Below are 11,982 nucleotides of genomic sequence, written 5' to 3' on the forward strand. Positions count from 1 at the left end.
AGTTTCCAAACATAGTTAAAAACATACGTCAAGTTTTTGTTAAAAGATAGAGCTTTATCTTTTACGAATTTGACAAGACTTACATGTCCTGTTATAAAAAAATTTACATTGTTTTTGTTAGATAATATTATTATAGTTTAACTACACTTTTAATTTTTTTATATTTTTCAATTCACAAAATCAATCCTTTTATTTTAAAATATAACAATTTTATTTACTCATTCTAATTTTTTAACAAAAATATGACAATATAATATATTTTAAATAACATGATATATGATACAATAATTTTAAAAAATCAACACTCATAAAATCGCAATAAAACTCTCAAAAAACTTAACTTTTAACTTTAAAAATATTTCATTTGGGTAATTTAATTAATGATTTGAGTAATTAATATATCTAAATAATTATATATCATAAAATTATGTCACATCAAATATATCAACTCATCATTTTAATAATTTAAAAATTAAAAAAAAAATCAAAATTATCGTCTTTTAAAATAGAGAGATCAACTTAGTGAATTGATTCAAATAAAGAGACCAAAACTACAATTAAATAGTAGATGGATTTGTAGTTAGATGAATTGAATCGATGATTGATGATTGAATCAAATTGTCACCCAATAATTTAAACTCTTCAGCCACCTTCAGTTGCGTAGTTCTTCAATGTTTTGTACTATTGCAAAAGGTAAGGTTCATAATCAACACAATAAAATGCCTTTATGTAAATTCCTGATGAAATAAGAACAAATACCCTACAAAGTTGGTCAAAACCTTGCCCCAATGTTAAACATCACCACGAAATATCTGATTCCATGAAACTGTAGGACACATATTGCTAAGGGCCTGCTGAAGATGTTGAAACTCAGAATGCTTAATTTACAGTAAAAGGAAATGCATATAGATATTTCAGGATAATGTTTAAATCAAAATTAGAAGGTTAATTACAAAAGGACCCAGCCTGCTCTATCAGTGACTTTCATACAATTATCAATTCCATAAAATAGAAGCCAAAGCTTTCTTTTTCCCCTTTTCATTGGAATGTCATTTCAATTTTCAACCTTATCTGGTTTTCTGCAGTGCTTCAAAATTGATTATTTCTCATGTTCTGCTACATCGAATGCTCAGAAACAGCCTGAAAAATCCAGATAGTCCTAAGAACAACAGACAGGCACAAAATCACCAACAAATATGTAAACAAAAAACCTTGAAAGAAAATGCTGAGAAGTTGAATAATCTAGAGTATTGAACCACTAGTATTATGTCCTAACAACCCTCTAACATGGAACAGATTAGTCAAACAAATTTGATTAGAAAAAACTATGTTTCATTTGGGGGATGAAGGCAAGAATTAGTATAAAAAGCAGTAGAGGTCCAAGTCTATAGTCGCAACATTAGAAAAACATGACATGAAGATATAAGTGTCTTGTCAAAATTGATTCCGCTTCGACAAAGAATTTAATCAAAGTTGAAATTATTACACGTCAATTAAGATAAAAAAAAAAATAGAGGCACCACTTCATGCCAGTTTATGTGACAGTGTGATGAAACCCCCACTTTAATGCATTTCATTTTGCAATTCATGTGGACCAACGAATAATAGATACAGATGTAAGTTATGTTTACAATGTAATTGCAAACAGAAATACATGTTGATATATTGTAAGTTTCATTTACCTTTGCCAAAGCAGTTACTCCATTCATGTATAAAGCACAGATACAGCCATGCATCTTATGAACTTTTAAGGTTGGGAGAGCCAATGACATTGAAAGGTGTCTTTGCCTGACCACCCTTTGCACTACCAGAAGCCTGGCCAGCAGTGCCCTTACTATGTGCAACCTCAGTTGCTACCATTGATTTCTTTATCTGCAAACAATATAACCAAGCCAAAATAAACAAATAATAATAATAACCACCTCAACAATAACAAAAAAAAATAAAACTATATACCTACCAAACAATGTTTAAATATTACTCCTCCGTCCCACAATACAAATCCTTCTAGCAAAAAAAGTGTCGCACTTTATACTATCTCTATCCCTAAACATAGGACCCTCTTGAGATTTTTCCTTGTCCTTTTTTATAAGACCCTTTTCATTTTTTCAATTGCATTAATTAGTTCTTTACTTATCTACCCCTAATTATGTTACATCTTTTTCTGCAATCTGTAATAAATACTGCAATAAAAACATAAATCAATTCTCTATCTTCAAGGGTAAACTAGTAAAACAATTTAAACTACCAACAAATTTAATACTACAATCAACTTTTTTAATTTCCATGATTTTGTCAAGAGGGACCTATATATAGGGACTGAGGTAGTATATTGTTTTAAAATACTATTAATGAAACATCAATATTCTTTTTCCTATTATACCCCTAAATATTTACTACCCTCTCTTTTTCTAATTCTTGTAGTTTCACTTTCACAAACCATTAATGAACGGTAATTTTGTAAAGTAAATAAATTGACAAAATTCACTATGTTTCTTAATTTATGTGCCATTGAGTAAAGTGACTTATATTGTGGGACAGAGGAAGTGATACATAGACATAGCATGGGTAGTAGTAGCACAAGAAGTCTACCAATTTGTCTTCATGCTGGCAGACCAAAAAGATATCAATATAACTAAATAAAACAAAGAAAGGACACAGAAACTTACAGCCGCTAGGCGCTCCTTGTGAATATCACTTGGAACCTACAAAACCATCACACGGTACAAGCCAAGAATATGAAATTCAAAAGAAAAAAAAACCAATTAATTAAAACTACAACATAAAGATGTAACACAGATTGATCATTCTTACCGGTTTTCTGTAGTTTTTAATCTCTTCACCACCAAATCCAGGAAGGGTCATATTCCAATTTTTCTCTAAAAAATGTACATATAAACTGTAACAAGTGCTGACAATGATATCAGAACACAAACTATTTTTTTACTAACTAACCAAGATGTAAAAGTACGTCCTTGGCTTCCAAAGTTGTGGATTTCCGATGCTTAGCTAGTGAGCATCCAGACCTAATTATCTGTTTAAAAGATGCATAAAAGAATAGGCATTATTGAAAAGAATTTAAAAAAGAAAAATCGGAGGATTATTATCTGAAAAAAGAACAATAGTGATTGTGAACTCGTTCATTTCTATACATACCAAATTTTAAAAGAAAATAGTTTATTGGAAAGAGAATATTGAGCAGCAACAAAACAAGCCAACACCAATTACTTGGGGCTAAAACCATCAACCACAGGTGAAAACAAACAATTAATGAATATATTTCAAAGATTGATAGTGTTTAAACTAATAATAATTTAAGAAGAAAAAAATAATCAAATGAAACTTTGAAATTTTAAATTCAGATATTTGTATATCAAATATTTGTTTCTACTTAATGTATATTATTTTTTGATAAACCAAGGTATCTTCTGCACTACACAATATTTTGCATGGGGGTGTTTGAAAACAAAAAGAAATTAAAAAATACTACAATAAAAACTTTCTAGCAAGAGTAACCCATGTCAAAATAATAAAGGAGGTAGGCATGAGAAAAAATTCAAAACAAAATAATAGAAAAATTCAACAAACTTGCAAAAAATGTGAACAGTCCCATCATTCTATATTCCATAACACAATAAAACAAAAAGAAAAAACTCACAGAATCCAGAAAATTTTCTGCAATATCACCAAGAACGTCTGCAACTTCAGGATCCAACTTCTCCAACGGATCAACCTGATAATAACGCAGAAATGTAAATATAGGACAAAACGAACACATTTCATGAAAATAGGACTGTCGAGCTCAAAAATTCAAAATAAAATTATCAATGCGGAATGTGTTTTATGAAGCACATACTCCAACATGGACACCTAACATGACACGGACCCGACAACACTACTAATGTCAAAGAAATAGGACATTGACACCAATATACATTTATAAGTTGAGAATAAAATCTATATATATATATATGTGTGTGTGTGTGTGTGTGTGTGTGTGTATGTGTTTAAATTGAGTGATTTGTTTCATTACAAAAATTGTATAACAAGATATGATAGTTTTTTCCCTCATTCATTTATTTATTACTGAAAAACTAAACATGCTATAATTAAATTTAAATGTCTTCAACCCCCATAACAGATCATCTTGGCTATGGCACATCTTTAACCCCATAGATATGTTGGAGATGTGTCCAAGTGTGTCAAAGAAAGAAAAAAAGTTTTATTTTGGGGACACTTGTTTGAAGTGTAGAACAAGTATCGTGCAGGTGTCGGACATCGACGTGTGTCGGACATGGTGACATGCCTAATCCCAGAGGTGTATGTGCTTCATTTATGACATGTCTCGTTCAATAACCAGAGTCAAAATGTAACTCATCCATGATGTCTAAAACAAAGTAAAGCTGTATTTTTGCAGAATTGAAGTGTTTTAGCCTTTTATTTTAGGATTTAGGAATCATCATTCAGAAAGAGAGGGATGGGTGAGGCAACTATAAGTAAGTACTGGAGAGGTTCTAGAACAACGCACTGCAGTGAAGAATGTAAACTATACAAGTTTTCAGTAATGCATTTGTATAAAGAAACATAATTACATTCAACCAAACAATTCTGATAGTTTAGATTGATATACTAAGTACATCCTCCATAACTTGAATGACTATATTTGTAAGTAACTAACTAAAAGATGAAATCATAAAATGAAAATGGGAAAAGTGCATATAAACTTCAGTCATTATACCATTTGCAATTAGACACCTTCAACTTCCATTTTGTCCCAAACTAGTCCTTCAACTCAAACTATTGTGACAATATGTCCTTGTGTTAACTCGGATTAACTCTCTAACAAAGAACAAAACACAACTTTTTGTCTTTTTTAAATCTAAACCATTAATTCATTTTATTTTATTTTTAGAACTGCATTACTCAAATTAAGAGGGAAAAAAAAAACAAGACAAAACCTTACCATATTATGTTTTTCCTTCTCAAGTTTAATAACTTAGATAATTAAATAATATTAAATGATACGATTTTAAAAAACGAATTAATCCCAAATGTAAAAAGTTAAAACTATAAATCAATGGTTAAGATTTATTCATTGTTAATGACTCGATCCCAGATTGACATAAGGACTAATTATAACAACTGCTGAACTTTAAGGACTATTTGGGACGAATCGACCCAGTGCACTATAGAACCTTCATAAACCCTAAATTACTAGCAAAAGGGGCAGAAACACCCATCCATAGATCCATTTATACATCAATAGAAAATTACGAGGCCCGGGTTCCAATACAACTGCTGGGACAAAGCCTAGAGCATAAAAGCTAACTCTTACATTCATAGTAACTTCAAATGCTCATAAGGCATCATCTAATTTCTTGTCTAATGTGGAACCTAGGGCACCACAAATTCATGAATGGACCTTGGAAGAAACTTGAAAATTCTTTTGAATTTTAACAGGTCACTAAACTATGTTCTTGATATCTAATAAATAGTGAAACGGAATAGAATGGGATGGAACGGAATGGAGAGGAAAGGAGCGAAATGAAATAAAGTTATCATTCGATTTATAAGGTTACCCATATTGGTTTAAACTTTAAACTACTTGATTGGAGGGGAAGTGAGTTATTGTATAGAACAAGATGGAATCATTTCATCATGTTCCATCTCATTTCAACCTATTTTAAACAATCCAAAAAATGGACCCATTATGATCTTGCTTCATTTCATCCCACCCCATTCCACCTCATTCTGTCAATCCAAACATACAACTGGAACTAATAAAAACGATTGATGCAAACCCTTTGTGTTTTAAATTAACTCATTGCCAATGTGGATAAAATTAGAAAGTTACAAAAGGAGATCCTCAGCATGCCGGTCATTAGAATTCCACATATGTTCATATAATAATATGTGCTGGTAATTACATTATGAACAATAACTCTAAAAAAACTACTATAGATCACAAGTTGTGTAGCGCACCTGATTGACTAGCTCATGGATGCTTCTTTTGCTGAGAACACTCTTACCCGATTCCTCTGTATCTGCAATGGGCAATCTACTTTGACTCGCTGGTTGAACAGCACTAGATTGTGCAGCCACAAGAGATGAAGGTTTCTGATTTCCTGGCCCCTGTAGCCTCGTAACCTGTGGCTGGTGAGGCACATGTACAGCCCTTGAAGACGGAACTTGTTGCCCAAAATGCTCCTGGGATTGATTAGAAGGCAAAGGTTGCTGCTGCTGTGAAGCTGTTGGCACGGGTTGCTGCTGCTGTGAAACTGTTGGCACAGGTTGGAGCTGCTGAGAAACATGAGTCCTTTGCTGCAAGGATTGTGGGTTCAATTGCTGCCTATAGGCCTGGGATGGCAAAGGAGGCTTTCCTGGCGGCCCAGATGACAACCATGGCTGATTAATTGTCTGCATACTTTGTGATGCACTTGGAGACGGATTTGCAGGTGATCCCACAGACGACGGTCTCAAAATTCCATGCCCTTGGAAGCTCTGAAGAAAATATAACAAACTAGAAAATCACAAACATTTTCCCCAAAAAAAGTGTTTGTATACAGAGCACAAGCAGTTACATAGCATAACACATAAAAGTGAAAAAACCTCTTAAGGTCGTGTTTGGATAAACAATTTCATCAAGCACTTATAGCATAAGTGCTTATGTATAAGTTATTTCTATAACAAAATATGAAATAAAATCACATTGTTTTCATATAAAGTATAAACTATAATCGGTTTCCATAATTTCTGAAAGGTTATGAAAATAAGCTGAAAATAGCTTTCAGACATGTCATAAGTTGTTTTCGTAAGCTTGTGCTCTCAAACAATCTTACAATAGCTTATGTCAGTAGATAGACTCAAATAGTCAATTCAAACAATCTCACAAGTGTTTATGTATTGGGATCCTTTCTTTATGCAAGAAAGAATTCCTAGAATGATGGTATAAAAACAGATTCAAATTAATAAAGATGGTAAAGAAAAGATGATTTATTATTCATGTAGTGAGGCTGAAAGAGAAGATATAAGAGATTAACAATGAAGATGATAACCTTGTACTCAAGGCTACCCCCAAAGGAGCACTCTCCTTTCTCACTAGAGCACTCCCTAGTTTACAAGTTAATTATTCAAAGCTCTCTTTCCCCTCTACCAATTGAGGGCTATTTAAAGACTTTCCAAGAATAACCAAAATGACAACCATTTAACTAACTCATCAACTTATTAATTAACTTCTACTAACTAATTCTTAACTACTGCAATATCCTTATTTTGTATCCTAACATTATGTCGATAGAGAAACTCAATAAGTCAATTAAAACCGGCCCTCGACCATGTAGCAATAGAAACAACAAAGGCTCAATGTATTTACACACATAAAAACTAAAACTCCACAACCACAAGTGAAAAGAACAAAACCATACTCATAACTTCATAAGTAGCATTCAGTTTCACCCAAAAATACTAACTTGTTGTGAACCAGCCGGTTGATTATTTTGGACAGAGGGTGGCGGTCTAAGAGACGATTGAGCAGGTCTCTGTGTATGTGAAGGCATTCCACTTGGCCTCATTTGAGAACTCGAACCCAAAGATCCTAACATTCCCATTCCTTGCATCGGCGCTCTCACCTAAACGTTACAAACAACTGGTGAAAAAAGCATAAACAGTAACATTCATTCAGAAATCTTCAACAACAAAAATAATCATTAAGAAATAATCACAATGTATCAAACCCTACCTGAGAAGTGTTGGAATTGGAAGTAGAATCAGATCGAGCCAATCCACCAAAGTGCTGACTAAATGAAGAAGAAAACGGAGGGGAAGGGTTCTGGTGGTGCGCGGGTACACCAATTGCCATGCCTCCCCTTGGCGCGGAAGCTGAGGAAATCGACGACGAAGGAGCGGGCGGAAAAGATGACGGCGGTGAGGGAGTAGCGGAAGACGGGATCGACGAGAAGTGTGAAAAATGAGACTGTGTCGGCGGTGGGTTTCTGGTGAATGAAGGAGGAGGACGTGGTTGTGGAGGAACTGGAGTGGAGGGTTTGAGGTTTGGATTTTGGATTGGGTTAGGGTTAGGGTTAGGGTTTGGGATTGGGGAAGGATGGGGTGATGCTAAGATGGGAGGGATTGATGAGGAAGATGGAGGGAGAGAGGATGGTTGTTGTTGTTGTTGTTGTTGTTGTGGTTGAGATTGTGAGGGTTCAGTGGGATTCCTAGCGGTGGCCGGAGGTTGGGATTCCATGGAGTTGTAGTTGCACGCTACAACTGAACACCGTGCACTGCACAAAAAACCGGGAGTACTATAATTATTGGATGTGTAGGCATTTTACACTCCCAAATAGTATATTATTGAATGTTCAAACTATTTTATTCATTATCCTATTTTATCCGCATTCAATGGGTTTGATTATTGGACAAAATCACAGTATATTCAGTCAAAATCACAACATTGTTGCACTTGAAATGGATTAAAACATGAAATTGATGAAAATTTGGAAGATTTGTAGTTTAGATCTTTTATTGATATTGACGTATTATGTGTTGAAGCAGTGTTGAATTTTAGTTGAATATAAGATGACATTGTTGTTTTATGTGTTGATGTAAGAAGAAAATGACAATGTATAGTTTATTGTGGTGGTGTAGTATTGAGTTTGAGGAATGAAAATTTTCAGTCTTATACTCACTTTGGTCCTTTAACTTTTTCTTTTACTTCAATTTGATCCCTTAACTATTTCAAATAAAACCTAAAAATAAATAAAGAAGAAATTCTATTGACATTTATGTTACACATATATCCAAATAAGATGTTAATTTGACTTTGACTAATAAAGATGACAGGCCAATTGGAATTAACATACACATGTTAAGGGACCAACTTGATGGTTTTTTTAATTAAGAGATCAATATGACCTTCAAAAATAAATTAAGGAACCAAGATCGTATTCAAGTCATTATATAATTATTGGTATAACTGAATATATTAATTTTATAAAAATATTATGACAAAAAGGGGGGGAGGGGGTTAAAAAGATATAGCTAATTGCCTCTTAAAGAGTACTAGAAGATGGTTGATTCATCTCAATTTTTTCTAACATATTCATCACTCCATTAGTTTTATGGAAGATATGAATCACCTTCATAGCTTCACTGACCCCAACAACACCAATAATCTTTTAATATAACCAAGGATGGTAGTGTGAAACTATAGAGACAAGAGGCCAAGAAATCACCTTCAAGGAAACACATGTCTTCTTTTGAATATATATGATTCAAAAATCAATTAAGTGAACCCATTGGAGGGGTGTTAGGGAGACACTCTCTAACACACTCTTATAAATACACTTTCAAGTATTAGGTCACGTCATCAAGTTTTTTTACTTTTAATTAATTATTGTGTAATGTAACGTCTTCTACATTGATGATGTCTTATGTTTCAACATTCTCTTTCATTGACCATTCCTTGGGACATCATCTTTCTCCATTCAAAAGAACTCTTATGATGCAGACTTCACTCAGTCATGATGTCCACAATTCTAAACATAAAAATCTATAGGTTTTAAGAAATAATTGATACACTTCATCCTTAAGATGTTAATTTTATTTAACAAGTGAAAGTATGTAGAATCATTTGTTACATTGAAATCCAAATTTCCATACAAGATGTTAGTTGTAATTCAATTGTTAATTAATTAAAAATTGCTTGTTGATAAAGTTAGTTACATAACCGTGTTAGTTAGCTTATTGTTACAAGTTTATAGGAGTTGACGACAAGCTTATATAAGGTGATGACTTGGCCTACAAAATCAACCAACCATTCTATATGATGATAGTAAGAAGAGACAAATTAGATTTGCTAACAACATGACTATTCCAATGGAAGGTGTAAGGGCCAATTATTGAAGAAAGGTCTTACAATGCATATGCAGAAGGATTAAATGGATATCTTCGACACAAATCAAAGAAAAATTACAAGAGCACTTTTATCAAAGAATAGAACATTTCAAGTGTAGATCAGTGTCGTTGAATTTCAGTGCTTCTATATTGAAGTAATATCAGATGAAGTTTGGATATGGCATATGAGGTATGGCCATTTAAATTCCAAAGATCTTTGTATGATGAAGTTTAAGCTCCAATGAAGAATTGTGAAAATTTCAGGGTGAGCAAGCAACATAGGAATTCTTTTTGCTTTTATATTCTTATGAGATAAAAAAATAAATAAATAAAAACTTGCTTGAAGTTGTACAATCTAATGTGTGTGGGCCATTTGAAGTTCCTTCAATTGGAGGAAACAAGTACTTTGTATTTTTTTGTTGATGAATTTAATAAAAAAATGTGGACTTTCTCAATCATGTTTAAAGTTGAGGTGTTTTCAGTCTTTCAAAAAGTTTAAGGTAGTAGTTGAAAAACAATATGAGAAAGAGATAAAAATTCTAAGAATTGATGGTGGATGGTAGTACACATCTAGAGAATTTGAAGAGTATTGTGATGAGATTGGAATTCAACATGAAGTTATTGCACCATTTACTCCTCAACACAATGGTTGGTTGAAGATGCACAAGAATATGCCACAATATTTTTGGAGATAAGCAATCAACAATGCTATTTAGAAGTTGAATAAGTTTCCCACTAAAAGGCTTGGCAAAGTACTTGAAGAAGTTTGATTGGAGCTAAACCATTTGTCAATCATTTAAAGGCGTTTGGCTCCTTTTTTTATAGACATATACCAGATGAGAAGAGAAAGAAGTTGGACAACAAAGGTAATGAAATGATATTATATGATTCACGTGGCTTATATAGATTATACAACTCTAGCACAAAGAAGATTATAGTAAGTATGGATTGTTAACACTACAGACTTGCACTTGAAAAGTCAGCTTATAGTGATGACAATGAAGAAGTAAAGCAATCAACAAGCTTGAGAAGACAAAAAGTAGTGAATCCATCAGCGAAACTCAATGATTGTGTTGTATTTCCTAATAATATGGTGTCAAATGATGGTGATCTAGTTCATTTGGCTCTATTTGTTTGACACTTAGCCAATAAGCTTTAAGAAAGCAGTTGAATCAAATGTGTGGAGGAAAGCAATTAAAGAAAAGATTGATGCAATTAAGCATAATCAAACATGGGAGCTAGTAGAATTTACGAGCAATAAAAGACCAAGTAATGTCAAATAGGTGTTCAAGGTGAAGTATTTAAATGATGAATCAATTGAAAAATATAAGGCAAGGCTGGCAGCAAGGGGTTTTCTTGAACAAGTTGGTTTGGATTATTCATAAATGTTTGCTATTGTGGCTAGGATTAAAATAATGAGGCTAGTGGCTTCCCTTCCAAATTCTAAGGGGTGACATTTTTTTAACTTAAGTGTCAAGTCATCTTTTCTAAACGGTCCGCTTGAAGAAGAAAATATGTGGTTCAACCACTAGGATTTGAGAAAAAGGGTGAGGAGCAGAAAGTTGTCATGATTAAGAAAGATTTGTATGGTTTGACACAAATTCCTAGAGCATGAAATAAGTGAACGGATTCATTCTTATCAAACTTAGGTTGCACGAAGTGTAGTGTGGAAGATGTAATCTATGTTAAAGTGGTCCATAAGACTAAATTGGTGCTAATATGTCTTTATGTGGATGATTTATTGATCATATGGTAAAAGCTGAGTGCGATTGAAAAATTCAAAGAGAGAATGAAGAAGGAATTTGAAATGACTAATCTAGAGTAGTTAGCTTACTTCCTTGGCTTGGATCTCATCAAGACTGATGAAAGTATGTTTATGAATCAAAAGAAGTATATAAATGATGGGCTAAAGAAGTTCAATATGAACAATTGCAATTTAGGAATTACTCCAATGGAAACCCGGATCAATCTTGTCAAAGATGAAGCTAAGAAAAGAGTTGGTAGTACCTGATTTGGTCTGTAAGGTATATATGTCATAGCAGACCTGATCTGGTGTTCAACGTTGGCTTAGTAAGTAAGTTCATGGAGGAT

General features: G+C 33.1%; 1 protein-coding gene across 2 annotated transcripts; it reads right to left on the reverse strand.

Moving 5' to 3' along the window:
- Nucleotides 1-706: 706 nt before the first annotated feature.
- LOC101513367 (transcription initiation factor TFIID subunit 12) lies at nucleotides 707-8,583 on the reverse strand. 2 transcript variants are annotated; one of them, XM_004516137.4, is made up of 9 exons: nucleotides 7,739-8,583; nucleotides 7,470-7,628; nucleotides 5,983-6,501; nucleotides 3,659-3,733; nucleotides 2,956-3,034; nucleotides 2,815-2,879; nucleotides 2,670-2,705; nucleotides 1,683-1,872; nucleotides 707-1,140 (listed from the first exon to the last, which is right to left on the reverse strand). In XM_004516137.4, the coding sequence occupies exons 1-8, from the start codon at nucleotides 8,240-8,242 to the stop codon at nucleotides 1,738-1,740; spliced, it is 1,572 nt and encodes a 523-aa protein (XP_004516194.1). In that variant the 5' UTR covers nucleotides 8,243-8,583; the 3' UTR covers nucleotides 707-1,140; nucleotides 1,683-1,737. The 2 variants fall into 2 exon arrangements, with proteins under 2 accessions (XP_004516194.1, XP_004516193.1); XM_004516136.4 differs by having other exon boundaries at nucleotides 707-1,159.
- Nucleotides 8,584-11,982: the final 3,399 nt, after the last annotated feature.

This window comes from Cicer arietinum, chromosome 4 (genome assembly GCF_000331145.2).
Source record: "Cicer arietinum cultivar CDC Frontier isolate Library 1 chromosome 4, Cicar.CDCFrontier_v2.0, whole genome shotgun sequence".
NCBI lineage: Eukaryota > Viridiplantae > Streptophyta > Magnoliopsida > Fabales > Fabaceae > Cicer > Cicer arietinum.

What these genes read in the sequence shown, in the direction of transcription:
- LOC101513367 (XM_004516137.4), bottom strand. Translation starts at nt 8,242, where the DNA reads ATGGAATCCCAACCTCCGGCCACCGCTAGGAATCCCACTGAACCCTCA. An exon ending in TCCATGAGCTAGTCAATCAG is followed by an intron (nt 3,734 to 5,982) that starts GTGCGCTACACA and finishes CGTTATTATCAG; the next exon opens with GTTGATCCGTTGGAGAAGTT. An exon ending in ACAAGGAGCGCCTAGCGGCT is followed by an intron (nt 1,873 to 2,669) that starts GTAAGTTTCTGT and finishes TATTGTTTGCAG; the next exon opens with ATAAAGAAATCAATGGTAGC.